The sequence below is a fragment of the Cyprinodon tularosa genome, unplaced genomic scaffold, assembly GCF_016077235.1.
Source record: "Cyprinodon tularosa strain WSP-4 unplaced genomic scaffold, ASM1607723v1 ctg501, whole genome shotgun sequence".
Lineage (NCBI taxonomy): Eukaryota > Metazoa > Chordata > Actinopteri > Cyprinodontiformes > Cyprinodontidae > Cyprinodon > Cyprinodon tularosa.
The window spans coordinates 495,948-522,988 of record NW_024039232.1 but is presented as its reverse complement, the minus strand read 5'-3'; the positions used below and the strand labels follow the sequence as shown (position 1 = coordinate 522,988).

Here is a 27,041-nt window from a genome sequence, read left to right as displayed (position 1 = left end):
CGCTTTGTGGCTCCAGAGAGAGCACTTTAGCATGCATTTTCAGCATTTGCACCCCACACTGGTGCACGTCACTGGTGCCTTAATAGAGTTACTGCTTAAATTCCTCTCTTTTACCTGGAATATAAAAGCACTATGGTCATTTTTGACTATATGTAGGGGATGCTAGGTTAGGAAGCATCTTTATAGGTCTAACTGATGTTTGTTGGTAAAAAAAAATGGCCTCTCTCTTTCTTTAATTTTTTGATAATGTTACCCCCTACAGAAAAGATTCTAAGCTGGTAAAAACAGTTCATTGTCTTCAGAGAACTGCTCACAGCTTGAACTTCATTTTCAGGTGTTTTCAGATATACATCAGCATGGAAACTTGGAGACAGCTGTATGAAGGTGGCACCACGGATGCTTCTTAAGGGTTATCTAGTTCTAGCTGGTTTTTCCTTAAGGATCTCTATAGAGTGAACTCTGAGAGCACAGCAGGCTGGGGCTGTTACCAGGCAGTTTTGTTTGCACAGAGGAAAGAAAATCTGTAAGCAGAGAAAACAAACCTTAGAGCACAGGTTTCATCATTGCAGAAGAAGTCAAAGAGGGATGCATTAAACTTGAGGATAGAAACATACCTTGAGAAGCAGAGCAGATAGTTTTGACTAAGAGCAGATTAAATATAGATTTATTTATTTATTTCAGACATATAACTATATAATAAAGTCAGTATATGTCCATATAACATAAATTAAAACAGTCTGAAAAAAGGGTGTATTGGCAGAAGCAAGAAGCTGATAATGTCCACCCTCCAAAGCCAATTTATATTGGACTAGAAAGCAAAAGACAAAAAAAGATAACAGATGCCTACCGTTTATAATACATACCAAAGTATGATTTTAGGAAAAATTATTATTCTACAATAATAACATCTTTTTTAGGAAAAAGAAAGAAAAAAAAGGTAGTGCACCCAATATCTTACTGCTCTGAATTACATTCACATGTTTCATAATTTTTTCTATTGTATTATTCTTAAATATTATAAAAAAATATTAAAGGGAAGTGGCGGCCTAGTGGTTAGGGCATAGGACTTTGAATTCTGAGATTGGGAGTTTGATCCCCCACTCCCCCAGACTGCCACTCTGGGTCACGGAGCAAGAACCTTAACCCCACACTGCTCCCCGGGTGCCGCACAATGGCAGCCCACTGCTCCCCAAGGGGATGGGCTAAATGCAAAGAAGTAATTTCCCTCTGGGATTATTAGAGTATAACAAATCAAAATATGTTTTTAAACCTTGTTAATGTACAATCTTTTAGCTCCTGATCTAATTTGTTCCATACATCAACCCTAACAAAAAAAAAATACAATGTTGTTTTACATTTGTTCTTGTTTTTGGTTTTCTGAACATATTATACTTGCTGAGATCATAAGCACTGTCCCGGATCAAAAACAGACTCTCAATATGTACTGGCAACAAATTATTTTTTACTTTTTACATAAATTGAGCGGTCTTAAAGTCAACCAAGTCTTTAAATTGTAAGGTTTTTAAATGTACAAAAGGTTGGTTTGTGTGCTCTCTATAATCTGCTTTATTTACAATTCGAATAACTCTCTTTAATTCTTAGACAATAAATATACAAGGCGTCATATACTCCTATCTGTGAAAACTTCTGTTCTTCAGCTTGCAATGTTTGCATTCAACAATAAAGCATCTTGGATGAGTCCACTGAAAGACTTTGAGTTTCTTACATTGGTTGAAATGTGATGGGTGGGGATGGACAGTGGGGCCATCTGCAGCACCTGCAAATCTAAACGAATCGGCTAAGGAGTCATCTAATCACACCATCTACTAGACACGTCCTTTTTATGATCTCAGGCCATGTCCGACTGGGAGGACAAATCCAGAAAGTTCTACAGGAACTAGATATCCCTTCTATGTATCCCTTTCCTAAGTCAGAAGCTGTGAATTTAGCTTTAAATGAAAACTAAATTCACAGTGGGATGTCTGACCCTCTGGATGCTGCACATCAGTTGTGTACAGAGTGTAATCTGAGACTAGGAGTATTAAGGCTGTTGAGTGAAGCTGTGTTTGACTCGTCCTGAAGGGTTCACTCCAGGATATCTCCTTCCACATGAGCTGAGGTGAAGGCTGCAAGCTGTGAGATCAGAGCGGTCTCCTGTGTTTGTGTTCCGGGTGGGTTTGTTTTCGGATCTGGGTGCTGGGATCCATCTGGGATCAGCTCTTAAAGCTGTTATCTCAACTGTGTGTGAGACTCTTACCATCTGATCCCATGTTATCTCTGAGGAAAACACAGCAAATAAGAAATGGGGCAGTTTTCCACAAAAGAGATGCAGCTTTAGTGTCGTATTATTTATGAAAGACCATACACAAACAAAATAAATAAATAAAAAAGAACCAGCAACATAGAGGGAATTTGTCTGTTTGGGGTTTTTTACTGTTATATTCTTGATAACGTGTCATGAAAAACTGCTGTTTTTTCTCTGTTTGGGAACCACAAGATTAGGAAACAGGTGTTTTGTTCCATCAGAGGCCTCACTGGGGAAACTGGGTAGAAGAGTTGGTACAAAAAAACACAAACATGCGAAGGTCTGAATTATCCATCAGCAGAGAAGAGCCGGTAATAGCTGAACAAAATTTAAAAAAAAGGTATTAATAGTGAAAGTCAAAGTCAGGATCAAAATCCAAAGCGGAGAGGGTCATAGTCTCTGGTTATGTTTGCTGAAGAACTGAAGCTGCAGCGGTATTTGCATCAGACATTTTAGACTCAGGCTGGCCAATTAAATCTGTACAACAGCCGAAATATATCTTAAAGACCTTGACCATTTAAAAAAATAAAACCTCTCATGTTCCTTCAACCAAATAAGTATCTGCTATTTTTTGAAGGTCATAAAAACTGCTTTTTGTGTTATTAATGCAACTAATACAACGAAATGGATAAAGAGATCTTAATTTGGTGGTGGAAGAACAAAAGGGAGAACTCATTTGTATCCAAACCAGTTATGTCACTTTAAATTTCTTTCCATACAATCTTTTTTTTTTTTTTTTTTTTTTTTTTACTGTTTCTGAAATACTGTTTACCACAGATGTTTCTCCCTCATACCTCATCAAAAATAGTTAAGGCTTCTGAGCTATTTTCTATATTTATGCTGCTATAGCCTTAGGCTGCTGGAGGACATGGGGACCATTTTTTTCATCATTCTGCTTCATTCTTGCTTTACTCTAACATTCTGCAGTATTTCTTAGTTCCGTCCCTAACTTTATGTTCTCTCTGATTTTCGTAGCTTCAGGTCATTGATTCCATCCTGGAGAGAAATGTCAACTGGGCTGCGGCCATCAGCTTATAGAAGTTAGAGCTGGACTTGTTTTACAGTGTAGTCCTGTTTCTCTCCTAGACATAGCTATGAGCTCAGCTTCTACTGTGACTAACTGTATAGACTATCTTTCTTTGACATAAAAAAATGGCTGAGCTTGTCTGCTTAAGTGCTTCTTTCTTGGTCAGATCCACCTGCAGAACTAATTAACAGTTGCCTTTTCTATGTCTGCTTCTGTCGCCTTGAACCCCAGCTGGTCTTGTCAGAAGGCTGCTCTCAGTGAGCCTGGTTGTTGGAGGTCTCTTCCTTTTACAAGGGAGTTTTTTTCTCTCCAAACTCGATGCATGAGTGCTCTAATTTATGAAGATTCAATAAAATAATGCAAGCGATTATTATCGTCACAACCTCATCAAAAAGGAGCATGTCCTACAAATGAATGGCTTAATGCAATTACCCAGGTTTCCTAAGTAGAAACTTTTTAACACTGATTGAATGATCTGATTGAATTTTCTCTGTAAAAAGCATTGAGATCACTATTGTTGTGAATTGACACAAAATAAATAAACTAGTTGATGTTTCTTAGTCTGGCTATATGTATTAAATGAATGTATAAAAACAATCTAATTAAGTCACATGACACACAGCAGTATTTGTTGAGTCAGGTTATTAATCTTCCTGGTTCTTCATTTTTTGGGAAACAAAAAACAGGCAGCTGGTGTTTCAGCAGTCTTGTATTAATTCATGTTTGAATAAAAAAAAATCTCTCAACACTTGGCTTCCTTATTAAACCCTTTGCTCTACATTCTGTGGGAACCAAACTGATAAGCAGAATAAATGTGGCAGTTTGGTATTTTCCCAACTAATCCTCTTTTTCTCCTTCCTCTGATCATATCGGAGCATGACAGAGGCTCTCACATGTTCCTGAAGCTCGGTCACATGTTGTCCAGCCTGTCCTCCTTCAGGTGCTTCTGTGAGGCATTCAGGTGCTCACTTGCTTCAGCAACGCAAGCAGCTTCTAAAACATTAAGGCTAAAAAGATTAACCACAATGCCTTCTTTATTTTATTATATAAACAGAAATCTGTCCTATTTCTGTTGAAAAACATTAAAACACTTTTGTTTTACTGTAAAAAAAAAAAAAAAAAAAAATTATCTCATATATTGTAAAATGAAACAAACTATTTTTAAGTGCTATTTTTAATTTTTTAAAATACTAAATCAATTTCTTCGAAACGTTGTTGATTTGATAATATATTATTATATAAGTGGCTTCACAACAATAAAAAAATTATACAGATATGTGTCAATAATGATTATGTGTAGAAAATCAGTGTAATACAATTTTTTTCCCCCTCAAATTTTTGTAAAAAAACCTCCCTGAGCTTCTGCTGCAAAAATAGAATGGGTTCCTAACAGCTTCTGGATCATAAAAAATATAGAAGATACGGCACTGGAGTGTGGATTTAAACATTTATTGGCCAATAAACTAATCCAGTATATCCATAAACCTTGACGATAACACCGTTTCTGGCACAGTAAAAACATCTCATATCAGTTTACAGATAAAACAAGTGTAAAGATGTTAAAACAGCGGAAATAACCTCTTTGTTCATTCAGGCTTCAAAAATATGGAACAGATGTCAGAAAAATCTGCAGGACTAGAGTCTGTTTGGAGCCGAAAATAACCACCATAGAGACCCTGAACATTCATGGACAGGTTTTATATAGAAGCTAGATGAAGGTTCTATCCTAGGGAGATACAGGTAGGAAGTCTTACCTTCTTCAGCCACAGGTCCCAAACATTTTAACTTAAACAAAGTCAGGCCTTGCAAACCAATTTTAATGGACCTCAGATACCCTTCATACCACTAATTAATAACTGGCATCTCCTCCTTTTTATTTACAATATTTATATCCTAAAATGAAAGGAAGGGGTGAGCAATCGATTCATTCTCAAATACTTAAGTTGCTTCCCAATATAAATAATATTTTCTTTGTTAGGAACATTGAAGTGACCATGATAAATAGCTTGCTTTTATCATTATCATTTTAAAATCAACATCATATATACAGTGCTCTAGTTAAGGGGGGAATGAAGGGGGTGGCATCCCTTTCATAAAAAAATCTTTAATATAATCCCCCTTCTTTAATAACCATTCCCCCATACCATCCCCTGTGACATTTTATTACTGAATGTGTAAGATGTGTACTATATATATTAAAAATAATGGCAGTAATATCGCCCTTTCAAAATTTGGCTGGCTGTGGGCTTACGAGTAGCCTGACCAAAGTAAATAAAATAAAGAAGTGTCCAACCATGACTATGAAGCTGATTACAGTGGAAAATTAGTCCCTAATTATGTAGGGGCAGTGATAGCCATGCCAGTCAAGGGAATGACTGCAATTCTACTGTAAGGTGCCTTGGTCAAGGTCAATGACCGACGTACCTGACATGTAACAACCATACCATACGTAGAATATATGAATTTAGGCTATGTATGCTTCCAAAAAAGGAAACACCATCCCCCTTTTTTTTCTCTCAACATATACATACAGTATATATATATATATATATATATATATATATATATATATATATATATATATATATATATATATATATATATATATATATATATATATATATATATATATATATATATATATATCTCAACATCCCTTCTCTGATATCCTAAAACTTGGGCTTTAGTTTGTTGTGTGCCTGAATGTATGAAATATCCAAATCTAAAATAAAAGACCTTCATAATCATAAATAAGTTTTGAAATATTGTTTTTATTTAATCAGAGGATCGTTTAAGTGACTTTTTGCTGCTTGAGCTCAACAAGTTCAGATGCTGACTGAGTAGTCCTAATATAAAACATTCTTTTTCCTTTTGTAGGTTTCTTCCTCAGTCATAAAGGACGTCAGTGTTGGTTGACAGCGATGATTTGCAGCTCACACTCATACATCCTTTGAAGTGGGGGAGTCTCAGATATCCGGTAGTCCGCGAAGGCGCCATAGAGCTCATTCATTGCTGAGCGAAGCGGACAGAACTCAGACACCTCGCCGCAACGAGACGCGTCTAGAAGGGCTTTAAAGTGATCGTTTCGTCCGCAGTAAGTGGATTTAATATATTTGAACCTCGTTTTAGTTGATTTTTAGGGCCTCTCGGAGCTGCCGCAGTCCTCTCCACCCGGCAGGCTGAGGATTCAGCGCTGCAGTTTCCTGGTTTTACCGCCTTTGTGCACACGGCACCGCACTAGACCGGTGCGGAGCGCACAAAACCAACGTGTTTCTGTTTACCTCCAGTGTTTGAACGGCTCTGGGGTGAAACACAGACACGCGTGGACGCTGAACTCGGTGTTTATCTCAGATCCATGGTCAGTTTTGACCAGCCGACCGAAGTCCGGACTGTGAGGCACCATGAGGCCTGATTCCGGGCCGCGGCCACCTGGAACATCCCCTCATTCAGCATCCACCGATGTAACTATGTTTTTTATTCATAGTTTGTTGGTTAAACTGTTAAACTACCGTTTATTTAAAACAATTATTTGATTTATAAACTCCGATTCTCTCTAATTATTAGTATTAATGACTGATTTCACTCTAAAATAATGTATTCAGTCTTTTTGGATTCCAAGCCGAACTCTGTTCTAAAAACCGAACATTTAAAGATATCTTTGTCATAGAGATGGAGGAAGCTGTACTTTTTCATCACGGTATTTATGAGAACCTGTACTTAAATTCGGCTCATCTTCCGCCAAACCACAGAGTCAGAATTTCTCCTGAGCTCGTCTCATCTGCATCGTCCATCTGTCTTCTCCACCAGATTAACTGATGCTCAGAGCTTCCTGCAATGGGATTTAAGGAATAAGTAGTGTTTTTATAGTAATCTTTATCCTTAATTACCCCGACATGTGGCTCTTATTGTGTGATTCGTTCAGTTTATAACCGTCAGATCTGCAACTGCTGTTATATCAGATTATAGCAGCTTTTAATTCAAATAACTATGATTTATCAACACTAACACATTTCTCGAGTCTACATTTCCCACCTGATCGGTGTTGATTTATCTAAAAAAAGCTGCAGAAAAATCCATAATGGGTGTAAATGGAGCACAGCAGAAGCATATAAGTCCCCTTTGTCCTTAGTCAGCCCTGTTTCACTTCCTTCCTCTGAAAAATGTGCTTTTTAAAGGTTACAGGATGATCTTATTGGGGGATTTCTGGCTCTGATATATCTACACAGACTCAGTGACTCTGAAGAGGCTGATGCCCCCACTTCCTATATTTAGGAAATGTTAGAATAACTCAGCAGGTAGTTTCATCATGTGCATACTGTAGTTCAGCTCATCTGACTTGTTTTTCTGCAGAACCATTTTGGTTTGTACAGTCATCTAATAGCAGCCAATCCTGTTGTCTTTACCAATCTGTGGCGGGTTTTCAATGTGATTCATTCAAACTGATCTCCTTAGAACATTTTTGTAATGGTAGATGCAAATTTTATGCATATTTTCTGCAACTTTTTGAGTAGTTTATTATTATTTTTCTCTCCTTTCCTCTGAGCCTTCTATTTCTCTTTCATTTAGACCAACTTCATCTTCTGAATGCAGATCTATTGTTCCACCCCATAGCTGTGTATCGGGGTGGGATTTCATGAAGGGAGTCTGTTGTTATGACTTCCTGCTGTGACCTTTGGATAAGTTAACTTTGTTTTCCTTTCATTTTGCAGAGCATGTGTTCAGGGACAGAGACTGAACTGAAACAAGGCTAACACAAATCTGTTCCCTGCGGTTAAATGATGCAGACTTGATGTTTTGTCTCAGCAGAGATGATGAAGGACCAGATGGGTGCAGCCATCCTGGCTGTGATGTTTTCCTTTGCACTGTGCTGCGTTTGGGCTGCTTCAGAATGCTCCCCGTCCACCACGGAGGCTCCCGGCGGCTCCCGCTCCCTGTCGGCTGCTATCGACACCCAGAGAGCGGAGGAGAGCAGGAGGCAACACCTGGAGGCGCTGTTCCAGAGGTGAGCTGGAAGGGTTGATAATGGGGAAAGAAAGCAAGAACAGGTTGATTATTGCTTTACACGCTGTAGAGAAGTGAAAACATTCGTTTAGCTACTAACTTAACTTAAATTTCTTCTTTTTTTTTGAGATCTTGGATCTCTATGAGACTACCTATTTAAATTAATAATAAATAAAAAAAAACCTGCTCAGCATGTGATAAAGTTCTGCAGAGGCCCACCAAAGAACCATCATTTGATTCAATTGTGTTAGGCCCCGTCCACGCGAAGTCAAAACAAACATGAATGTTGGGCATGCGCAGTAATATTTATACAACAACCAAACCGGAAAACCAGAAAATGGCCCTGCGGGTCCATTTTCGTGGTTCAGTCAAATTCAGGTGCTGAACTATGTTGTCTATATTGCTCTGTTCTTCCTGGAGATATTCCAGAAGAAGATTCTGTTGTAAGCCCGACAGCAGGGTGAGCAGCATGAGCAGCAACCATTCAACACAGTACGGCACCATTGTTGTTGTGATACTGTGTCGCGCATGCGTGTTTAGAGGCGACGCTATGACGCATGCGTGTAAGAAAAAAAATGGGGTTAGAGCGTAAAGATGGAACCACGAAAACGGCGTTTCAGAATCTTCCCACTCTGAAGGCTGAATAAAAAAAAGATTGTTTACAGACCCCCGAAACGCCGGCTTCGTATGGATGAGAGGCTGGTTTGGTGAAAAATTAGTGCGTTTAGGCCAGGGTTTGGCTTCGTGTGGACGGGGCCTTAAACCAGGAAAAGAACTAGAGCCTAGAATTTGGATGGTTGATATTTATTGGTGCTCGATTAATAAACTGAATTGTTTCTATTTACTATCAGAGACCGGCTCAGCTGGGCTCTATCTCGGGTATCCGAGCAGAAGAGGATGTTTTATTTTGTGTTCTTCCTTAGTAGACCAAACATGAACGGGTGGATCGTCTTCCTTTCACCTCATCACATGATGCAACTCTTTGCGTTTGTCGCTTTAACTAAAACACCACCAATTGTCGTTAAGACTGAGCAGAACCATAGTCGTGTTCTTCAAATGGAAAACCCGACCTGAGCAATGGGAGGAGGATTCTGTTCTTCCTCTTGGTGCTTTAACTCTGACTTTTTTTTGGCCCAAACAGATACGGAGAGAACGGCACCATCTCTCTGGAAGGTCTGAAGCGTCTCTTAAGAAGCGTCGGTCTGGATCGGATCAGAAACATCATGGTGAAGCATCAGGAACAAGCAGGCGACCACCATCATCATCATCAATTTGGCCATCATCAACACCACCATCATCATCACCATGTCCATAAAGCTAACCACAGGAACCAGACTGCTAGTCAGAACAGAACTGGGAGTTCTGACCTGCAGCTAATTAAACCCAGTATGGCGGCGGGTCAGGAGGTCAGAACCACAGCTGGAAACGGCGCCGGTGTGTCGGTTAAAACGAAGAAGAGAAGCTTGGATGGAGCGAGTCCACCTGGAGACGGAGGCGCCGCCATGATGGCGCTGAAAGAGGGGTCGGCGGAGACGAATCGAGATGATCATGAACACCACCATGGCGACCACGATCACCACGGCGACCACGATCACCATGACCACCACGATCACCATGACCACCACGATCACCATGACCACCACGATCACCATGGTGACCACGATCACCACGGCGACCACGGCCACCACAGCGACCATGGCGACCACGACCACCATGATGATCACGATGACCATCTGCAGAACCGCAGCATGGACAGTGAAGAGGTACGTCTCCGTCTCCCGATGCTGCCTCTGTTAACAGGGATGGTCTGTGACATTTAATGGTCCCAAAAAATGCAGGAAAACTGGAATCTGTCCTCTGATGGAGACCAGCTGATCTGTGATGATTTTCATTTGACCGTAGGCGCTCCTCTGAGGAATACGTCTAAATCTTTGACCAGTAGACGTCAGTGTTGGTTTGGAGGCAGCTGTGAGGCGCCTCAGTCAGCCGCGCCGCCGCGTCAAACGCTGCTGAATCCAACAGAACTATCTCATCTCCGCAGCCAACCATAACCCTTCCTCTTGTAATGAATTATTCTGATGATTGGTTATTTAAACATTGAGGAAAATATCTGCAGATTAACACCTTAAGTTAATTTGATAAGTTGCATAAAGGCATGATTTATACATTTAGAATGTATAAATGAGTTTTTTAGAAGAAAATCCAGAGTTTATTGCTTTCAGCTCTATAGTAGATCTTGTCATTAGTTAACCCTTTATGGAGCAAAAGAAGAATCTGCAGATAAAAACAAGAAGATCGACATAACGAAAGCTTCAGAGCAGCTCTGCAAGGAATAAAGTTAAAAACATCAAATTTACAAGTTTTTCCAGCTTCAGAAGGCAGATTGTTCTCCAAATAATCTAGAACTCCAATAGTTGCACTGTCTGTGGTGGGTTTTGTAATTTTTCTCAGTTTTTTCATCACAGCTTCTGTCCCTGATATTTGTTGGCAGTTTGTTGGTTTGTTTCTGGGCTGAAAATGCTCCGTGCTTTGATTTCTTTATCTGTCTGTATGTTTTCATGTGAGCTGCCAGTCAGCTGATTCAGGGGAAAGAATTAGTTTTCTATCTTTATCACTAATTTCACCTCCTGTTGACTAAAAAAAAAAAAAATCTTAAACACGTTTTAGGCTTTTCAGGCTGCAGCAGCTGAAGACGTAGACGCCTAAAAGCATTTAGGGATGGATTTTAAATCAAAAACATTAGAATCTGTGATTTCTGCAGGTTTATGTTCAGGTTTTCTTCTGGGAGAACTTGACTGAGGCTCAACATTAGGTTTCAGAACCAGTCTGATTTTCCATGTTTCCTCCTGCAGTGTTTGAACGCCTCAGGTCTGCTCTTCTCCCACGGAATGTCACAAGAAGGGGGCGTCGCCCTCAGAGACTTTGCATACTTGTGCCCCGCCCTGCTAAACCAGATCGACAGTGGGGCGTGCCTCCTGCACGGAGACGTCTCCCAGCATGACCACAAAGGTAAGAACCAGACTCACTGATGCAGAAAGATCCTTCTGATGTTCATCGGCGGCGGCGATGGCCTGCTGAGGAAGCTGTACGAACCTGAAAGCCTTAAAAAGGCGCTGCTGCAGGACCAGTATGCCCGTCACTCTCAGCCGTGGTATCACCCTGATACCACGACTGTTTTCACAATAAACGCCTTTGTGTTTGTTACTCCTGATTAACTGGTTCCCTCCTCTTCATGACTAATCACTTCTTAAGCACTTCCTGCTTCTCAAAATATATATTTTATTGGACAAATATGACTTAATAGATTTATTTTATCTCTTTTTTTTTATTTCAGTTTTCAGTCTAGTATCAACAGCTGCAGGTGAGCTCCTTCTGACATCACCGTTTGGATTGTTTTTATAAAAAATGATGTACAAATTTAGATGGTGCAGAATGATGCAGATGCAAAAAATAAAAAGATTAAGAAAAACAAATTGAAGAAAGTGAGATGAAGGGAAATGAAGCAGGTAATGAAATGAGTGTGAACATTTCCAGTTTAATGTTTAAACGTATCTGTTATTTACTCAGCAGCTAAAGACTCTAAAACCCAAAACAGTACCGTAATTGCTTCGGCTCAGTCATTCCTGCAAGTTAAAAAGCCAATTCATCCCTGTGAGATCGGGTTCTATGACTTCCTCATGAAATGATTGGTTATAGGAACTGCTCACCCCTCTCACTACAACGCCATCCTGCTGCTCAAAACACTCCAACCGCCTCCTCCTCCCCAAGACTCAGCTAAGCACCATGGGCGACCGGACCTTCTGCTCTGCCGCTCCTCGGACCTGAATGCCCTCCCTGATCACCTGAAGGAACCACAGACTACCCAGACTTTTTAAAAAAAAGATTAAAAACATTTATTTTAAGCAGAACGTACGACTTTTAACCTGTATTTTACAACGATGTTAAGTTTTAAATTTTTTGCTTTTACCTTTCTATGAAGATTTTACCTGTAGCATAAAAAAAAAAAAAAAAGTAAAAAAACAATCCACTGGACTTTGTTTCCAAATTCTGAAGATGTTTCCCTTCCCATCCAGGAAGATTTATCAATTCAAAATGTCTGGACTAGAGTTCAGTTCGAGGTTTTATACAGTAACCCAACAAAACTTTGTTTTTGTTTAGAAAACATGCAAATTGAAACAGAGGAAGGGGTCCAGCCTGCAATACCCCTTTGGTCCCCACAGCAATCATCCTCCTCAGTTTGCAGGAGTGACTCATCAACACCTTCCTCTTTAGATACTTTATTATCATCTGCTTGTATGGTTAGCAGAAGGTTAAGCTGTTTTAGAGCTGGATTTCAATTAGAATATCCTCAGGTGTGCTTTGTTTTGATAAGTCTCTTCAAAGTAAAACAAGAGTTTTAGTTGCGCCTATAGTGAATAAAAACCTGATTTTTAGAATATTGATGTTGAGTTTTAAAGGAAGGATGCAGAAATGCTGTGGTCAGAATAAGCTGCTGTATCAGAGGATATTAAAGGAAAGTTGAGTGGAAGGAAAAAGTGTGTTAGTAAATAAGCGGCGGTGGGCTGCAGGATCGAATATGGTGAAGCAAAGCTGCACACACACCAAAGAGAGAAATCCGTTCCTCGTGTCAGCTACGCTTGATCCATAGGTTAAGAAGACAGGTGCAGGGCTGTGGTTCAGTGGTCATAAGTCCTTTTCTATTGACATTTTAAAGAAAATGTTGAGTTTTTATTTTTCGTTTCAGCAGGAAAGTGGAAGAAAAGCCGTTCCTCAAAGAGCCGAGGCAGATCATTGCAGCTTTGTCTCACCGTGACCTACTGTGATGTTTGTTTTTCAGGGCATAAACACCATAAACATTCTCACAATCACCATGGAGATCACAACCACGCCACAAATAACCAGAGCGACAATGCTGCCGGAGACAACAGCAAACACATCGCAACAGGTAGGATCAGTTCAGATTAGGGATGCACGATATTGGGATTTTGGCCGATAACCGATATGCCGATATTTTAAAACTCATGTAGCCGATAACCGATATCAATACTGATGTTAAAGCTGGACAAAAATAAGTAGTCATTGAAAATAGCAGTTTTGTTATTCATTTCTGACACTTTGAAAAATAATATACTCATATTTTCATATGCTGATATCAAATTGATTTTTAAAAATGCGGTATCGATCTATTTTACTTTCAAAATCTCGTGAAATTTCATCGTTCTGTTACAAACTCTCATGATATCTTGCAAATTCTTGTGAGATTTTGTTAGTAAAATAGATCGATATCGCGTCAATATATCAACATATAAAAATATGGCAAAATTTCAATTACATATAGCAATATTTCATTAGTAAAAGAGATTGATATGGTGTTTTTAAATGGCAATATATCAGCATATGAAGATATTGTGATATTTTAATGTATCAATATTTTTCCCTCATCTTTAGAAGTCTTTAAGTCTGTAAAAAAAAAAAAAGTTTTTGAGGAAGAAGTAGTAGTAATTATTTTTTTTTTTAGACTTTAGAAACTCAGAAGCTGATCAAATATCGGGTTAAATATCGGCGGGGTGGCCGATGTCCGATATTCAGATTTAAGGCCGATAGGGGGCCGATTATATCGTGCATCCCTAGTTCAGATCGCTTTATTGGTAGAGATTTTACTGATGGTTATGTCTTTAAATGTCTAAATGTCTTTAATGCGATGATTGCTGATAGAACAGAACTTAGCAGATGTTTCTTTATTCTACCTGCATAATCTAAATTCCTGAACAGTCAATAAAAAAAAATGTTTTTAGTTGCCTCCAATAAACAACTTTTTTCAAATAGAATTAACCAGTCCTCATCAGTTGTATTAATGTAATGTACTATACTTATAACTGTATATAATAACTAAAATCCTGCTAATGGAGAGTGTGTTTTGTTATATTAGTAATAAATTGAATTAAGGGTTAATTTTCGGGGGTTTAGTTTCAGCTAAGCTTTGGTTTGTTGCAGCGTGGGTCGGCGGCTTCGTCTCCATCACCATCATCAGTATGCTGTCGCTGCTCGGCGTCGTCCTCATCCCGCTCATGAACAAAGTTTTCTTCAAGTTCCTCCTCAGCTTCCTGGTGGCCCTGGCTGTGGGGACACTGAGTGGAGACGCCTTCCTGCACCTTATACCTCATGTGAGTCCATGTGGAGGATGGTGACCAGCCACACTTTGGTCGCACTCTCTGGTTTAATTAACCACCTTGATATACAGGGAACATAAAGTCTACCAAGTTGAGTAAATGTCTTTTTTCTAGACATGCCTGATATCTGAGATCTTTTCCAAAATTTTAGACTAATTGTGTCAGAATAACGTTTTTTGTTGTTGTTTGTTTCTACGTGTTTGAAAAAAGTTAGAAAACAATCCACTGGACTTTGCTACCAAGTTTGAAGACATTTTGCTTCTCATCAACGAAGCTTTTTCATTTCAAAAATTTAGAATTTTAATTTTTGAATTGAAAAAAAAATCTTTGAATTTTAAATGGAAAGAGCTTCCTGGATGGGAAGCGAAACATCTTCCAACTTGGAAACAAAGTCCAGGAGATTGTTTTTTAATTGCTGAAAGAAATAAAACATTCATCATAAGAAGTTAGAAAATAAAACATCTCAATTTTCAGCTGTTTTATTTATTTAGCTTTGCAAAGATTGGCAGGATTTTGATTTTGTTTATGTTTTATTAATATGTTATTATATAAAGAAGCCTGGCTTTGCAGGCACCTGATTATATCTTAGGCATTTGACTGTATTGGTAGGTTTTTAGATGAGACCTTATTAATTTTATTCCCCAAATCATTTTCATAAATTTTTTTAAAATTCTTCTCTTCAGTCTCAGGGAAGCCATCACCACCACCACCATGAGGAACCGGGTATGGACCTTGGAGAGCATCACATCCATGAAGAAAACGGGGAAGACCTTGATGGGATGTGGAAAGGCCTGGCTGCTCTGGGAGGCGTCTACTTCATGTTCCTGATTGAACACTTCCTGACGCTGGGAAAAATGTACAAAGACAAGAAGCAGAAGGTTAGAATTAGATAAACGGCTCATTAACTCGAGGTTCGGTCACATGATGTCTGCATAATCTAAGGCAGGACTGGGCGATATGAAGAAAATCTAATATCACCATATATTTGGGCTATGTCACGATACACAATATATATCACAATATGATTAAATCACATTCAAAAACAAAAGAGTGCATAAAATTGCACTGATATACTCATTCAAACCTTTGGTTTCAAATTAAAAACATTTTATTTTAACCAGCTCAAAGCTGTTCATTAATAATACAGCCACATTATGTCTTTCAGTGCCAGTATTAGACCTTTAATAAGATCCAAGCAACAAACCAGGAAACTAAGCAGAAACACACGATACTAAATCCATCCATCCTTTTTCTCTCATGCTGAGAGTCGCGAGGGGTTCCAGCTGTCTATGGCGAGAGGCGGGGTCCAGCCTGGACAGGTCGCCAGTCCATCGCAGGGCAACACAGAGACGAACAGGACAAACAACCATTCACACACACACACCTAAGGAGAATTTAGAGACGCAAATGAACCTAACAGTCATGTTTTGGACTGTGGGAGGAAGCCAGAGTACCCAGAGAGAACCCACACATGCACGGGGAGAATGCAATACTAAATAAAGAGCAAAATAAAAAAGGGCTCTTGAAAAAAGAAATTGACCTAAAATTACAAAAACAAAAGGAAATACTGTCCAAATATTAGTGCGTTATTAGAGCATCTCTAAACTATTTACACTGATCTATACGTGCTGGGAATTTTAAAGGAGCACAAAAAGTGGTAATTTGAGAAAATCGCCAAGTTAACAAAACGCCTGCGAACCTCTGAACAATACCACATCACAGGTATTGAAGGAACTCACAGATGCTATTTATTACGATTTTAGATTCTCTATCTATTAATTTTTGTCTTATATGAGGTTGCTTTTCAAACAACGAAGCCAACGTCGTCGGCTTCACAGCCGAATATGAGAATATTCAAAGCAGAACATTTTAATCGGTGTGCGGGGAGACGGCGGCATGCAGACGTCACAACATTCTTCATTTTGCAGCGGATTACTTTTTAGTAGGGATGGGACGATTTATAAAAACCGTCAGAACCGTTCGGTTCGGTTCGCGTGTGTTTCGTTCGGTTCATGCGCTGCTCCTTTTTCTCATAGGGGAAGCGTTTACGCTCCAGAGCAGAAGGTGGCGGTACTGCGACCAAAGCCAACCACCAGTAGTAAAGAAGAAGAAGAAGCGAAGCAGCTTAGCCGGGTGTAGCAGGGAAAAAAATCAGTTGTTGTGGAGAATTGTATGGGTATGGCAAGTGGGAAAGAACAGGCGTTGGAAGACGCGCCAGCAGCACTTTATAGGTCTGCTGTATGGGACCGCTTTGCATTTAGAGGGACCTACGATGACGGCGGAAAGAAAGTTGTGGATAAAAGTGCAACAGTGTGCAAGCATTGTGCAACACGTTTTGTTTACGCTAACAGCAACATGACCAACATGTCATGCTAACCCCGAAATCCCACATACTCCGTCAGCGCTCCGCCCCGCTGCGCTCCAGACCGGCTGCTCAAAGCAAAGCCTACAGCCTCCACTGTGGCTCCCGTCCGCTCCCCTCTGAGTCCCTTGGAGATGGTAGAGAGCATGCGCGACATGATTAAATTCAAAACAGCAAAACATGCGGAAATGATCCAGGGTTTCCGCGGATCTTTTAAACTAATTAGAATCCATTATTTTTGGGGGGATTTTTTCATTAATTCCATCAATTTTTATGGGATTTCGGTGTAACAATCAACATATACCGAACCGAACCGAAAACCGTGACCAGAAACCGTAAATCGAACCGAACCGTGGACTTTGTGAACCGTTCCACCCCTACTTTTTAGGTGATAGAATAAGTTACTGCTGTCGCCATATTTCACTGTGTGGCGCACAGAAAATAATCCTGTTTGGAGGACAGGTCTATGATGCATTCAAAGTGTGTGGGAAAAATAAAACTCAGTGAAATAGGCTTAATGTCGTCCGACGAATTTGTACTCTATGGTTGCGATTGTCATTTTAAATATCGTGCGTGGGGAAAACCTGACATACATCGAGTATATTTGATATATCACCCGTCCGTAATCTAAGGCTGTTTTTATTACCATCATCTAGACTCTCAATGCCAGTGATAATTGTTAATGCTAATTCATTTCCTGCAGCAGGAGGAGCAAGAAGAAACTTTGACAGTAGAACTGCCATTTAGATGGATTAAATCAAACTTTTATCCATTATCTAATTAAATGATCTTTGTAATTAGGAATCAGTTTACATTTAAAAGAAATACATTAACTTTGTGAAATCATGAAATGTGCTCGTTCAGAGTTTGCCGTTGAACAAGGAGGATTTCTCCTTCTTCTTCCTCTATGAAACCGAACAATATTTTATGTCTACATATCCAGAAGAAATGGGACCAGAATGATAAATCGGATCCGGAGAAGCAGCCCGCTCTGGTGGCCAGCGAGCTGAAGCCAACTGAAGGTGAGAGGCGACAGCAAAAAGAAAAACATCAACTGAGTTCATCTCAAAACTCCAGCCCTGACGCCAACGCTGCAGACGTCTCAGTTTTGTCCCTCCTTGTGTTTTCCGCCTTCAGACGTGGAGACGAACGGCGCCAGCACGTTTGCCGACCACTCCAATGACGTGGCGGAGGAGGAGCAGGTGATGCTGACGCCACAGGTGTCCGTTGTCTCGCCGCAGAGCTACGGCAGACCCTCGGGGGACGCCGCCTACTCGGCGGAGGACTGCGAGAACAAATGCCACTCCCACTTCCATGACACGGTGGGCCAGGCGGACAGCATGCACCACCACCATCATGACTACCACCACATCCTGCATCACCACCATTCCCAGAACCACCACCCACACAGCCACTCCCACTCCTACTCAGAGCAGCACTTCCAGCAGGCCGGCGTGGCCACGCTCGCCTGGATGGTCATCATGGGAGATGGGCTGCACAACTTCAGCGACGGCCTCGCCATCGGTGAGAAGCCACTGCAGATCCGGCTTAAAACCGTCTCAGTTTTGGACACTTCTAATGCAGTTGTTGTGTTTTTGCAGGAGCTGCTTTTACTGAGAGTCTATCCAGCGGCCTCAGTACGTCGGTGGCCGTTTTCTGCCATGAGCTGCCTCATGAGTTGGGTAAGACCTCCATCGTTGCGCTGGTTACCAGGAGAGGCAGCACAGTTTACGGCCTAAATTTAAAGAGGCTTTTCTAATTGTTCCTGAACATAGAAAACTCCCCAAAACATATTTTTTTCATTTTAAAATTCAAATAAAAATGTTACAAATTCGCATTTTTTATTTTATTTTTTTCACAAACGTTTAGCTTGCAGAAAACCTTTCCTAACAGACAGCCGAGCAAAGTCCTATAAAGCAGAATTGATTTTCAGTAAGTTAAGATTAGGGCTGAACAATTTTTTGCCAAAAAACAAAATTGCGATTATTTTAAAACAATAATGCAATTTTATTGCGATTTTTCCTTTGCACTAAGCGGAAGCTTGTAAATGTTTGGCTCTAGGGTTTCAGTGTTTTCCTGACCTGAACGCTTGTCTGTCCAGAGAGTCCATTGTTTCTGAACGTTATTGTAACCTTTGTGTGAAAAAGTTCTTACTACTATTATCATGCATGGACCTCCCCTTCTGTGTGGCAGCAGACCCACTTTAAGTTCATTAGCGCCACCTAAAGGGCTGGAGGGAGAAACTCAGTCTCATACCCTTGTTAGATTTGATATGTACGCGTAATGGTTCCCAGGAATTAGCCAAACTTGACAGCATACTGAAGGGGGGATTCTTGATTCTTTAATTAAGCTATGTTGGAGCAGAGATGCGTGTAAAAACTGCAGTACAGTAGATCTTTAGGGACTGGATTTAGATCAGAGGTCTCTATCTGATCTAAACTGTCTGGCTTCATCCCAAAGATTTCAGTCTGTTGATTTCAAGTTTCACAGTTTGTGATGTTAATATTTATGGATCTGGGATTTGTTTAGTATTTATTTTGATATTATCGTAATTTCCGTACTACAGAGCGCACCTCACAAATAAAAAAAAACAAATAAAAAATGGAAACACGCATGTATAAGCGGGCTTTAAGCTGCTATTACGGTGTCTCCCACCAAACCTGTAGGGGGAGCTCTATATATAGCCCCTGTAGTCGGGACGAGGAAGGAAGGTGGCTAACTCCTGTTAGCTTGTTGGCTCGCAGCTGTAAGAGCTTCAACTGATGGGGCTTCGTCAGCTCTTTATTTCAGCTCTGCAGACGTTTACCCCAGTCTCTTTATTAGTTTAGCAGATTTATTGCAGCAAATAAATGTGAAAATGTGTGAATTCAGGACATTTGTTCTCTGTAGTTCCTGCTGCTTGCTTCTTCTTGTGCTAAATTTCCAATTTTGACTCCCTTCTCTGGCGTTTAGAAAGAGTCAACAGAAAAGCTGCAGCTTCTTATAAGCTGCATGGTTCAAAGAGTGGGGGAAAGTAGCGGCTTATAGTCCGGGAAGTACGGTACATGCTTCATCCTCATCGTGTTTCCTGCGTCGTAAAGTATACAGGAGGTAACGTGGGGCAATCAGCCTCTCACAACCTCCCAATCAGGAATCGTGAGGTCAGGAGAAAATCTAATTAAAATTCAGTCGGCTGTTGTGAGATGTTTGTGAACAAATCCTGCAGTTGAAGCAGAGCTACCAGCCGATTTACCACCTCGAGCACTGCGCATGTGCAAACAAAGGAGTTCTTCTTCCAGTCTTCGAGTCAGACCAGCGCCGTCTCTTGGCGCTCAGTCGAGCGGGTGGTTTTTGGATGTGCAGTGTGGGCATGTAGATCGCATCAGAGCGTCGGGTCGCACAGTGTGAGAACGTACATCGAGAGCTGTGAAGTTTTAAACCCGACGGTTTCGTCGTACAGTCTGAGTTGTAGCTGCGTGCCATGATTGAAAATATCGCACAGTTTATCCCCGGCTTTAGTCTCAGTCTGAACACACAAAGCACTGAGGGTGCCGTGAAACATTTGATTTACTTCCAGGATGCAGTTTAGAGTTTAATGTCAAACACTAGTTCCAGTGTTTCTGACCCAGAGGCAGAGCAGGGATGGTCGTCTGATTAGAGATTTCTGCAGCAGTTTTCTGTCGTCCCTTTATCCATGTGTGGAAACCAATTCCCAGTTGCATTGTTTTATTTTTATTTCTTTTTTTACCTGGCTGAGCCGATTTAAAACGTTTGGCTGCTTTTTATCCTTTATTTAGTCCAGACTTTGGCTTCGAAGGGAAATCAGCTGCTTTATTTTACCTGCAGCTGTGGAAATATTGCGTGAAGTATAAACTCATCTGTGATCTTCAGTCTTCCATCTGTTGATGCAAAGTGACATAGAACAAGCTGAAGGAGTGGAGCTACCTTCATGTTCATAGTTTTATTTTCTCTCCTGAAAGTGTCGGTAGATGAAAATGTTGCTGTTTTCTGTCTGACGATCTCTGTTCTGTTTCCAGGGGACTTTGCGGTGCTCCTGAAGGCGGGCATGACGGTAAAGCAGGCCATCCTTTACAACGCGCTGTCGGCCATGATGGCGTACCTCGGCATGGTGACGGGCATTTTAATCGGACACTACGCTGAAAACATCTGCATGTGGATCTTTGCCCTCACAGCCGGCCTCTTCATGTATGTGGCTCTGGTGGACATGGTGAGTTGGACCCACTGAGGAACGGAACCCAAGGTCATCAGTGGAGGGTTCTTCCTCTGAGAAGCTGCTCAATCAGCTGCTGAGTCAACACAACTGCCTCATGGCGCCCTCTTGTGGCTGACTACTGAGTCTTCCTGCATACTGTTAAAACATATGAGCTCATAAGTCTTTGATATGAATTTATGTAAAAATCAAGAAATTTAATTGATGGGTTTCAGAAGCGTGATTCATGAAGCATTCTACCTGACGACGGCCATATTAAGTAGCGAACACTCAGCTTAGCACTATGGCGCGGCCCTCTGACCAGAACAGATCCTTCTTCTTTAAATCCCTGTTAGCTTAAACTATACAGAGAGAAAATTTGTTCTTGGATTTTTTTCAGCACTTTCCAACTGACAGTCTTATTTCATCTGATATTCGTTCTGCTGATCTTTATGTAAACGGCTAAATGCAACGATAATGTCTGCAGTTAAATCTTTAGATCTTAATATCAAATGCATTTCTTTCAAATCAGTGTAATCTAATCGGTTAATTTTCTGAAGAAAAAAAATTGCACAAGAGATTAAGTCCAGTTGGCAACAGCCTAAGCTAGCTCTCCCGACTTGTTTTGAAATTCAGCTGATAAGAACACTGGAAAGATGGCTACTTGCAGTCTGCGTCCATTCGGCCTTTCTGATCGCTGACGGCCATCTCTGACCATCGTTGATTCTCTTTTGGTTAGAGAAATATATCAGCCGCATTTTTTATTGTCACATCCAACAGACAGACTGCATCTTTTAAGCTTAGGTGACCAGAGCAGGTTTGGTTCGAACATCTGTGAGGTCAGCTCCAAGGCGTCAAGAAGGTAAACGGTTGCACAAGGATCGGTTCGCCTCAAGCTTCACATGATGATCAGATGCACCTCTTCAAGCAGGAGCTTCATCTGATTCATGGGAAGACATCAGCAGAGGAGGATTCTGGGAAGGATTATTAGCCAGTTTCCAAACTGTGAGAAGATAATTGCTTGATGGAGAAAAAAACATTATTCACTAGTGAAAACATTTAGGTGAGCTGCCGATGCCCTGCAGGGTGGATGTTGCAACAGATTCAAAGTTCAGAGCAGAAAATGATCCACCATAATAAACCCAAGAGTTTCACTTCAGGTTCTACAGGCTTCCTCTAGCATTTTAAAGGCTTTGATAGCATAACTGGATCAACTTTCTACCGATGCGCCTAAATCACATTTAACACCACAGTTTACTCATTCTCCTGTTTTCTGTTGTAAACTGCTGCTTATTCAAACGACATTAACTAGTACATGATTAACAGAGTCTTGTTGACATAATAATCCTTGTTTGAAGCCTAGTTCTGCTAGAGAGCAGAAAAAAGGTCCTTAAAGTGCTTCACTGAGCAGAAAAAGAAGTTTAAAACATCTATAGAAATATAAATGATTTAACATCTAATGACTCAGTGTGTTATGGATGATAGTTAGGGTTTTTTTTTTTAATAACTGTTTCTTTATAAAACTACGACTGCAGATGAAAATATTACAGGATATCCTTTTCGGGATTTTCCTTTTTTTGTTTTAGGATCTCGACTGGGAGACTTCCAGAGATGCTCAGTTTTTTTTTTTTCCCTTCAAACTGCTGGTCTGTTGGTCCAAGTTCAGATTTTAATAAATGACGTCATTCCTGCTTTCATCTCTGGCAGTAGAGGTTGGGTTTGTTTCAGTGTCAGAGGTTTGATCGATAACATCTGGGCACCGTGCAGCCGCTGGACCATGACCTCCAGAGTTTCATAAAATCCAAATATGAGGCCATTGATCTGAAAGCTGCAGCTTGGTCCAAACAGACTCTAGTTGTATTCCTTCAGAAAAATGGTTCTCATCACATCATCAGTGTTTGAAATATTTGGTCCTCAAAACCTGGAGTGCAGTAATGAGGCTGTAGACAAGCTTCTGCAAACTAATGAACATAAGCAATTTAAACCATCTCACCTCTAGGGGTCGCCCTTACTCCATCAGGCTCAAACTAACAATATCAGCTCTATAAGCGTTGAGAACAAGAATCTTTATGCTGCTTTAATATTTAGCCTGTCGGACAGAGTCTCACCACATCAGTCCTGAGAAATGAGAGAAGAGAAGACAGCTTGCAGTTTTTTTTATATCCCTTTATATTTACAGATCTAAATTTTTATGTAATGGTAACTCAGCTGCACACTGGAAAAAGGATCCAGAAATTAGTCAGCATTTCTTAAATTAAGTGTATTGTCCCTCAATATAAGTATATAAATAAGATGATTTGCCAATGGAATTAGTATTTTTACTCTTAAAAAAATATAAATTAATAATGTGCCGTTGAAATATACGATGCAATTGTTTTATTATTTTAAATGTAAAATGTCTTTCCATTGTCAAAGTGTCTCATATACTTCCTCAATTCAAGAACAAATGCACTTATTTTAGAAAAAAAATGATTCCTGATTCCTTTTATGTGTAGATGTTTGTCTGCTCATCAAAGGGCTCAGTTTCCTAAACAGCATTCAGTTGTTCAGGTTTGCAGAGTCCTGGACCAGAGCGTTAGCTCTCCTGAACCGAATGTGGGCTCCCATGCATTCAAGTCTTCCCAGAATCACCTGATTATTCCTTCCCTTTGAACATATTTTAATGGTTCCCTAATGTCCAGGAGTTACTTGTTCCCTTCAGGTGGAATGATTCCAGTCTGCTTTGATTTGACCGTCTCTTTCCCCCTTTCCTTCAGGTGGAATGATTCCAGTCTGCTTTGATTTGACCGTCTCTTTCCCCCTTTCCTTCAGGTGGAATGATTCCAGTCTGCTTTGATTTGACCGTCTCTTTCCCCCTTTCCTTCAGGTGGAATGATTCCAGTCTGCTTTGATTTGACCGTCTCTTTCCCCCTTTCCTTCAGGTGGAATGATTCCAGTCTGCTTTGATTTGACCGTCTCTTTCCCCCTTTCCTTCAGGTGGAATGATTCCAGTCTGCTTTGATTTGACCGTCTCTTTCCCCCTTTCCTTCAGGTGGAATGATTCCAGTCTGCTTTGATTTGACCGTCTCTTTCCCCCTTTCCTTCAGGTGGAATGATTCCAGTCTGCTTTGATTTGACCGTCTCTTTCCCCCTTTCCTTCAGGTGCCAGAGATGCTGCACAACAACGCCGGAGACCACGGCTTCAGCCACTGCGGCTTCTTCCTGCTGCAGAACGCCGGCATCCTACTGGGCTTCTGCATCATGCTGCTCATCGCTCTGTTCGAGCATAAAATCCAGCTGGATCTGGGTTACTGATGGGGAACTGTCCCGTTCCTCCTGAAGGCTCTGTCCGTGCTTTTGTTTACATACTCCAGTCATCATAGTGTTTTAGTTTACTTAGTTGTATCGTTTAGATGAAAGGCAACGGCATGCAGGAAGCTGTCTCATGCTGCTGTTAATAGAGATCAGTTCAGATGTTGCTGCTGGAGATGAGGTCTGAATTCGAGGCTTCAGGAGTCGTTCTTTCCTCCAGGTGGAGATTAGATCTCAGCACCAAGTCTGGGAGTTTGTTTTGAGTCAGTTTTTACTATTATCCGTTCCTTGTAGTGGTTCTATCTTTCTTTTTTTGCAAGTTAGTTTAGTTTTTTTTACATACATGCATATCTATTTTTTGTACATTTTAATTAATACAATCGGACCAGTGTTACAAAGGTACAACTTTCTAGACCGCAGTTCCTTCAAATTCTGCTTTTCTGTATAAAATCCTTCAGGAAGCTTGTGGTGCAGCTGGTTAACAGTGAGTCAGGCCCTGATTGGGCTCAAGGATGCTGGTCAAACTGAGTTTAGGTCAATCAACGAAGCTGTTTGTAGCTCAGAAAATGATTTAAATGAAACTTAAAGCGATAGAATTACCAACTCAGATGAGCTACAGAATAAACATCCAGGGTTTACTTTAAGGCAGCAGGAGGTTCCTGCAAAAACTGACGTTGTTTTTAGAGTTCAAATGTTTATTTCCTCTTTAACAAGAGATTTAAATGGAACATCGGGCCAATTTTTACGCCTCCTTTTAATCTCTGTTACTAGAAATCAGTAAAAATGTAAAGACAGTTTAATTCTGCTGCTGCATCCTAAAATATTCTTTTCAAGAGTAACAAAGAAAGTGGTGTTTATTTATTTCGTTCATTAATATGTGTCGAAAATGCTGGTAAAAGTCCCCCCCCCCCCCCCCCCCCCCCAAAAGCATGTTAAGTTGAATGTAAAAACTGAAGTCTTTCCTGAATGGTTGATGTTATTCTTCCAGTTAAAACACTTTAATCATTTAGTCGCTCTGAGTTCTACATGTAGGAGAATTTTGATCTCAAAGCAGGAAGGAAAAACCCAGACTTCAATCACAATCTATTTATCAAACCTTTGCCATCCCAGATATGTTTAATTTATTTTCTTCTCATTGGTTTATTTTTGTGGTTAAATTTATTTAGTTTTTTTTTTTTTGTTTGTTTGGTATTTTTGTTTTGGTAAAATGAAATGCACAGACTTAAATATTTTCAGTCTTTATTATTAAATTATTTGTGTTTTGGAGGAATGCAGACCAGATAAGAAAAGTTCAGCCATTTTGTTTCTATGTTTTCAGACTGATGATGGCAGCTCTTTGAAAACGAAGGGTTTTCCTTGTAATATTTCCTGCTCTTCAGGATAAAGAGCAGCTGAAGAAACAGATTTTCACAGATTTTACTTTGATTGATCCAATTCTTAGGTCAAGGTTTCCTCACAGGTGGTTCAGCTGGACTCCACTGTGGTTCCAACATGTACAGTATTAAATGGGGTGTAAATACTTGGATGTTAAGTTGGTAGATGTATTTGTGATGTTTGCGTAAGTCTGCATTACATTTCTTTTGACACAAACACAACCGGAGCTGGTACTGAAATCTTTGAGAAGTGATTAGAAGATGTGGAAAACTTAAAATAATTAAAGTCCATTAAAGACAATCATGTTTTTGAGGCTTCTTTTTGTTTGTTTAATAAGCTGATGATGTACAGTGTGGCCAATAAGGTAGTCCACTATCCACTGGGAAAGTTGGGCTACTCCTTTCACGTTAGAAGACCAGGCAGGGTGTTTAATGTACTGGAGATCTAACAGAACGTGATCCTCACAAAGTTCCCCGGCTAAGTCAGTTCTGGAGATAAAATTTGTGCCAATCTGATGCCAAGCTGGTAAACTCACGGCAGTGGACCCAATGTAGAGTCCATCTGAATTTGCAACACAACACTTAAACCAGAGTGGAAGTGTGTTGACAGTCACCATGATGAGTGTTGTCTGAATAGGGCTGGCAGTAAGGAAGGAGGTAGGAAGATGAGGAAACATCCTACGTTCCTAAACGCTGCTTAGGGGCTAAATAGCTTTATAATCTTTTATGTGGCAAGAGCTGTTGGCACAGTCTAATGGACTTTAACAAAAATGTCATTTGTGCCAATATAGATATAGGAAATTGGTCCAATATCAGCCAAAACATAAATATCAGAATAAATCAGCTTGCTTTGAAAATCCCAGCTATAAGTAAGCAAATAGAAACACTCTGCTTTTATCCACTTGTTTAAAGTTTCTGTAACCCATTAGTTAATATATAGCTGTGACAGTTGTTTTCATAGCTAATTTTTACTATCGTTCTTTCTGTTTAATATTTTTATTGATGTTTGCATACAAGAATAACAAAGGTTTTTACATGATACATAGGTGTCAGCCTTAAACGTGTGTGTATACGCCTTTGGATGTTAAACAGCGTTCTCAGGAACAGAAAAAATTAACATGACGAATGACTTACCTAAATAATTATAAAAAAAGAAGAGGGGAACAAGGAGAGTGAGAGGAAAAAAACAATGGGGTGTGGGTGAAGGGGGGTTGCATAACTTAAAAAAGTCCATGAACGTCTGGAATAACTAATTTTCTTGACTTTTAAAAGAGACGTAACCTCTTAAATCCACCGTGTACTGGAGGGAGCAGTCATGGATTT

The 27,041-nt window shown here is 40.2% G+C and overlaps 2 protein-coding genes across 3 annotated transcripts; both read left to right on the top strand.

The window, feature by feature from the left end:
• Window positions 1-6,270: 6,270 nt before the first annotated feature.
• LOC119795171 (zinc transporter ZIP6-like) lies at window positions 6,271-9,937 on the top strand (the record flags this gene model as incomplete). Its single annotated transcript, XM_038303025.1, has 3 exons — window positions 6,271-6,426; window positions 8,139-8,334; window positions 9,475-9,937. Coding segments are annotated over exons 2-3 (657 nt in total), but the record flags the coding sequence as incomplete, so codon positions are not given.
• A 23-nt stretch (window positions 9,938-9,960) lies between these two features.
• LOC119795175 (zinc transporter ZIP6-like) lies at window positions 9,961-25,258 on the top strand. Of its 2 annotated transcripts, none has more exons than XM_038303031.1 (10): window positions 9,961-10,096; window positions 11,186-11,342; window positions 13,171-13,278; window positions 14,328-14,497; window positions 15,187-15,381; window positions 17,809-17,887; window positions 18,003-18,389; window positions 18,467-18,547; window positions 20,882-21,072; window positions 24,196-25,258. In XM_038303031.1, the coding sequence occupies exons 1-10, from the start codon at window positions 10,082-10,084 to the stop codon at window positions 24,346-24,348; spliced, it is 1,536 nt and encodes a 511-aa protein (XP_038158959.1). In that variant the 5' UTR covers window positions 9,961-10,081; the 3' UTR covers window positions 24,349-25,258. The 2 variants fall into 2 exon arrangements, with proteins under 2 accessions (XP_038158959.1, XP_038158960.1); XM_038303032.1 differs by having other exon boundaries at window positions 17,812-17,887; window positions 24,196-24,348.
• Window positions 25,259-27,041: the final 1,783 nt, after the last annotated feature.

Excerpts from the sequence above, each read along its gene's own strand:
- LOC119795175 (XM_038303031.1), top strand. Across the intron at positions 18,548-20,881 it reads TGAGCTGCCTCATGAGTTGG|GGGACTTTGCGGTGCTCCTG; the intron begins GTAAGACCTCCA and ends TTCTGTTTCCAG. Across the intron at positions 21,073-24,195 it reads ATGTGGCTCTGGTGGACATG|GTGCCAGAGATGCTGCACAA; the intron begins GTGAGTTGGACC and ends CCTTTCCTTCAG.